Here is a 5,358-nt window from a genome sequence, read left to right on the forward strand (position 1 = left end):
AAGCCTTCCATGCACAGAAATATCAGCATCGAGTTCTCTATTTTCATACAAGAGCCCTGCATCTTCTGGTACAACTTGTTTCTTCTTTTTCAGGGCTGCAACAACCACCCGAGTCAATCTAACCAAGGGGCTACCCCCTGGTTTTAATCTATTGTAAAGAGGGAAACCAAACAAAAAGGCTAAGATTGACAAGGACATGGCTATGGTTGGGACTCCAAGACCCCAGCCCCAACCCACATTATCTTGGATGTAAACCACTACAGTTAGGGCAGTTAATGTTGCCATTCCCATGCTAAAGTAATACCAATTAAACAAATTCCAGCTTCGGCCAGCTACACTTGATTTGGTCATGTCAAATTGGTCTGCAGCAAAGGTAACTACACAAGGCTTGATGCCACCTGAGCCAATAGATGTAAGGAGGAGAGAGATGTAGAGGACCCAAAGCTGCATTGCTGAAGCTTAATTCCTTGCAGTTCTCTTGAGTTGCACATGGTGGAGGGTGAAGCTTTGGCAATACTGCTGATATGGTGATGCTAACCAATCCCTGCAAGAAGAAGATAAAATTCTCTTATTGGTTATATAAATAATGTTAGATTCTTTTCACTTATCTTGTTCCGTTTCGACACTTTTGCAATCATACCCTTTAAGTTTAAGAAGTTATAATGTCGAATTCCCATATATAATTTATAGTTAAATCAAATGGTAAACGGGTGAAATATCTCTTACACTCTTGTAAAATATCTCTTAATTAAATAATTAATAAATTTTTTAAATAAAGGTATTTTGGCCTCCTTTATTAAAATTTAATAAAAAATCCTAACGGAAGGTTGATATTATAAAATTTTTAAACATGAAAAATCTGACATTAAGTATTTTTTAAACCTTAAAAAAATAATTGCAAAAGTATCGAAACATAAAAATAAGTGAATTTTTATGACATATATATACCAGTTCATAGATAATAGAACCAGCCATGATGGTCCAAAAGCGGCCTGCAAAGGAGTCAGCAATCAAAGCACCAATCAATGGCGTGAAACTGGCAGTCCCACCGAAGTTGGTGAGGGTGTTGGAGGCCGCCACCAGCGGCATGTTAAGCTCTTGTGTCAGGTACGTTATCATGTTTGCATGGAACCCAGTTGTCGCAAATCTGTCGCATATTTCATTTCCTGTCAAACAAAAGACTAATTATTATTGGACAACTCCATGACTGCATGTTTTTTGTTTTTTTTTTTCTTTTCTTAAGCACAAAGATGTTGAGATTTATTCAACTCCAAAAGTGAAAAAAAAATTTGAAAAGCAAACACACACACACATATATATATATATATACCAAGGATGAATGGCATTGTTCTGAACCCTCCAAGCTTCTTCTTCTTCCTTTGAAAATCCTCCATATTCTCCTGCTTCTCATCTTTAGCCATGTTGTTGTTGTTGCCTCTCTCCAACTCCATTTGTGGTTGGTTCCTCTAATTTACAGCCAAAGGGAAGTTCCAAGAGGACTATATATATAATTGTGGATCTGGATTTTGGACAAAAAAATTAGAAGAGTGGTGCGTGGGACCCAAACATTGGCACCCTTGGCCTGTGATATGCTGGTGTCTTATCACTTGTGTCGTACCATTTGGTCCATCAATTGAGCTTTGTATTCAATCATATCATTTTCCCAAGTGGGCATACTCTTCATCATCAGCTTCATATGCATTATACACAAAAATATCAAACAGGAATCTTCATATAAGTATTGCAAGAGTAACAAGACAAAAGCATTGCTGTCAATCTCACCCACAATTTCACTTTTGGCCTTTCGGGTTAATTGGTAATCCTCCTGATCTTTCAGTGCTTGAGAAGCAATAGGGGGTTAATTTGATATTGCCCTTCCAATTTCTTTAAAGGTCTCTCATTGTCACCCATGCATCCTCTATTTTCAATATTAATATCATGTGTCATGAACAATTCAGTGTATGGTTCTAAGACACATGAATCTTAAATATAGAATAGGCATGGCCTTTTCAATTTTTAACTCAACATTACCCTAATAACTGAAATGCCTTGGTTTTCTTTTTCTTTTCTTTCATTATTAAAAAACTATCATTAAAAGCACAGGAGCCGACCCACCTAAGAGCCATGACCCCTCGACTCAAATCACCAGTTACTACAAAAGTTTAAGCTAATAAAAATTAAAAATAAAAAAGATAAATTTTTCGTAGACTATTTTGATTGAAATGAAGGGGAAAAAATGGAAAAAATCTCAATTCTATCAGTGAGTACTAAGCAATGTGAGGATAATTGTCATCCCTAGCTAGCTACCTTCAATGAGGTGTAGGTTTCGATCTCTTTCAGGATCGATTATATAAATTACTCCATGCAACTTACAACTTACACAAGAGATTATGTAATTGTCCTAAAAAATAAGCGAAATTCATATGAAGTCATTGGGGTCAATTTCTTTTTTAGTTTGGTGATTAGGATATATGACTGAAGGTGATGTAGTACGAGATTAATTCAAAGAGGCCATTGTTAGAAAATAACCACAACTTTGGATTATTAAGAATGTTTTGGATCAAGTGTTTATCATTTCTCGACACGAAATTTGGATTAAGTGTAATAATCAAGAACGAGTATCCATTATCAAGAATCGATGATTTATTTGAACAATTCAAAGGAGTTTCGGTATTCTCAAAGATTGATTTTTTGTCTGATTATTACCAACTTAAAGTGTGAGAAGAAGATGTGCCAAAAAAACAATTATTCGCATTTATAAAAAAATAAATTATAAGTTACATTTATATGTTTTAAATGATAATTAAATTTTATTGAATTTCTTATTTATTTCGTTTGTTTTATTTTTTTAATATTTTTAATTAATTGTTGTTCGACTCTGCCTTTTTAATCTTGGCACTCGTCCTGTTCAGTGATAATTAGATGGGTAATCAATGATAGCTTACAATGGAGGGTCAAATGATAATTTTTGAGCAAAAACATCATGAATGTTTGAGAAAAATCACAAGTGTGTATAGATTTATCCTTTTTTTTTTTTTTTTAAAAAAAAAAGTAGATTTATATACTTTTAGTTTCTCACGTTCATAACATGCAGTACAACACAAGTGAAAATCTCAAACAATTATAATTAAATATTATGGAAAACTTCACTTAATGTTTATGAACTTTCATTATTTTTAAAATTACTTTCTCAGAGTTCCGATCACCTATTCAAAAAAATAGGTTTCATGTGAATTCTCTCACATAATTTAATCCAAATATTAGTAATTCAAACAAATTAATTACGGTGGATCCTTACCCATGAAAAAAACACATGCATTCGATTCGATGATCACCAAAGGTATAACTTTTATAATTGTCATGGTACGTAAATGACAAATTAATAAGCAAATTTAATAGGAAATCCATGCTTTTTTGGTAGATATGGCTTTTAGGGTTGATGATGATTGTTGGTAAAAAGAAAAAGAAATGCATAGGATGACGTCCCGTCTTACGTAAACTAAATCAGAATGCAAACAAAATTTGACTTGTTAGGCAGCTACGATACAAAAATAAAGAAAATCAGAGACCAAAAAAGCTGAAAAATGCCAACTTCTTCCCTATAATTATCAAGGTCCGTGATATTCAAAACCTTCTAGTCTTTTTCTTTCACATGTTCATGTTTCAATTGATGTGATAATTTGCAGGGACGGAGCCAAAAAATTTTATGAGAGGGGACCAGCCAATTTTTTTTTTTTTTTTTCTTTTTTCAGTTCTTTAGAATTTCTTTTATTAAAAAAAAATTATTTTAATTTGATTTTTTTAATGAAATAAAGACTACCGTAAGAGGAAAAAAAAGTGAGCATTTGAAAGTAATAGCCAAAAAATAAATATTTGAAAGTAAGGACCAAAAATAAAAAAACTTAATGGGTATGGCCCAAAAAAATTAAGAATAGAGCCAAAAGTTTTTATTGGATATGGCCAAAAAATCTAAAAATAGAGCCAAATTTTTTTTTGAAAGAGGTCCAAATGACTAAATTTAAATCTTTACTTTACTTTACTTTTATTTTATTTTTTAATTTTTATTTTTACTTATAATTTTTTTTTCTCCTTATTTTGGGGGGGGGGACCATGGCCTACCCTGGTCCCCCCCTCCCTCCGTCTCTGATAATTTGCACTCAAATTCCTTCTATAAATGAATCTTGTGATTTTTCCTACGTGGCAATGATCAGTTGTTCACTAGAATGGCAATGATTGAAAAAAAAAAATTATTTTGTGTGTAAAGCTCAATTTGTTTCGAAGTTATTTATTATTATTTTTTTAAAATATTTTTCAGTGTTTGTATCATACAGAAAATGAGTAATGGTGAAAAATGGCCGGTGACTTCCGGCTAGGGCTGTTAAGTGAGCGAAGCGTCTCGCGAGCAAGCTCGGGCTCGGCTCGCATAAGCTCGGCTCGTGCTCGACTCGAATATTAAATGAAGCACTTCATGAACACAAATCCTGGCTCGAATATTAAACGAAGCAAGCTCGGCTCGACTCGGCTAAGCTCGTGAACAGCTCGTATAAGCTCGAGTGTGTGTATATATATATATATATATATAAACTAAGTAATACATAATTAATTATAAATCTCATAATTATTAAAACCTTAAAATTGCATTTATATTTAAGCGTTAGAGAATGGAAAATTCTACACCCTTCATGATCAAAGAGAGAGAGAGCAATATTAAAAAGACCTCGATTCAATTAGAGCATATCCAAACGAAAGGAAGAAGAATCAAGCAGAAATTATTGAGGGAGATTGCGAAAGGCATAAATTATTGAAGAATCAAACAGACCCAAACACTATCACTACCTGTTTGGTGAGTGAGAGTGAGAGAGTGGGAAATGAGAGTTTAGGTGGAAGATTCATTGTGACTGGTGAGGGGGATTGAGAGAGAAACGTTAAAAAAATATTTTTTTGTAGGGGGCGTTGTCCCAATGCAGTTTGAATGCAACATGTTAACTTGTCCCACATTGTTAAGAAAACATCAATCTCCAACTTTGCTTATCTATAAAAGGATGCATATCCTCTCTCTTTGAAACCAAATGCCTTGCTGTATTGACTCAGGCTCCATACTCGACTAGCCAGGCTAAGCAAATACTCATATGCAAACTAACTTCTTAAGCCGTTTAAGAGTACTTGAAGTTAAAAAAAAAAATTTAAAACAAAAACATTAAATATAAGAGCCAGCTCGCGCTCGGATCGACTTATTATTAGCTCGAGCTCGATTTTTTTGGCTCGCCCTTGAGCTTGACTCGAGCTCGAGCTCGAGTAAAATTTAAACGAGCCAAGCCTGAACAAGGGAAGCTCGCTTAAGCTCGGCTTGTTTACACC

At 33.9% G+C, this 5,358-nt stretch overlaps 1 protein-coding gene across 1 annotated transcript; it reads right to left on the minus strand.

Annotated features, from left to right (window-relative positions):
* Positions 1 to 6: 6 nt before the first annotated feature.
* Positions 7 to 1,527, minus strand: LOC132167297 (protein NRT1/ PTR FAMILY 3.1-like). Its single transcript, XM_059578216.1, has 3 exons — positions 1,331 to 1,527; positions 949 to 1,166; positions 7 to 544 (listed from the first exon to the last, which is right to left on the minus strand). The coding sequence occupies exons 1-3, from the start codon at positions 1,449 to 1,451 to the stop codon at positions 353 to 355; spliced, it is 531 nt and encodes a 176-aa protein (XP_059434199.1). The 5' UTR covers positions 1,452 to 1,527; the 3' UTR covers positions 7 to 352.
* Positions 1,528 to 5,358: the final 3,831 nt, after the last annotated feature.

The sequence above is a fragment of the Corylus avellana genome, chromosome ca1 (assembly GCF_901000735.1).
Source record: "Corylus avellana chromosome ca1, CavTom2PMs-1.0".
NCBI classification, from domain to species: Eukaryota; Viridiplantae; Streptophyta; class Magnoliopsida; order Fagales; family Betulaceae; genus Corylus; species Corylus avellana.

Bases quoted from the DNA above. Each gene is read 5' to 3' on its own strand.
- LOC132167297 (XM_059578216.1), bottom strand. From the start codon at position 1,451: ATGGAGTTGGAGAGAGGCAACAACAACAACATGGCTAAAGATGAGAAG. The intron at 1,167-1,330 runs GTATATATATAT...TTTGTTTGACAG, and splicing joins AACAATGCCATTCATCCTTG to GAAATGAAATATGCGACAGA. The intron at 545-948 runs GTATATATATGT...TTCTTCTTGCAG, and splicing joins GTTCTATTATCTATGAACTG to GGATTGGTTAGCATCACCAT.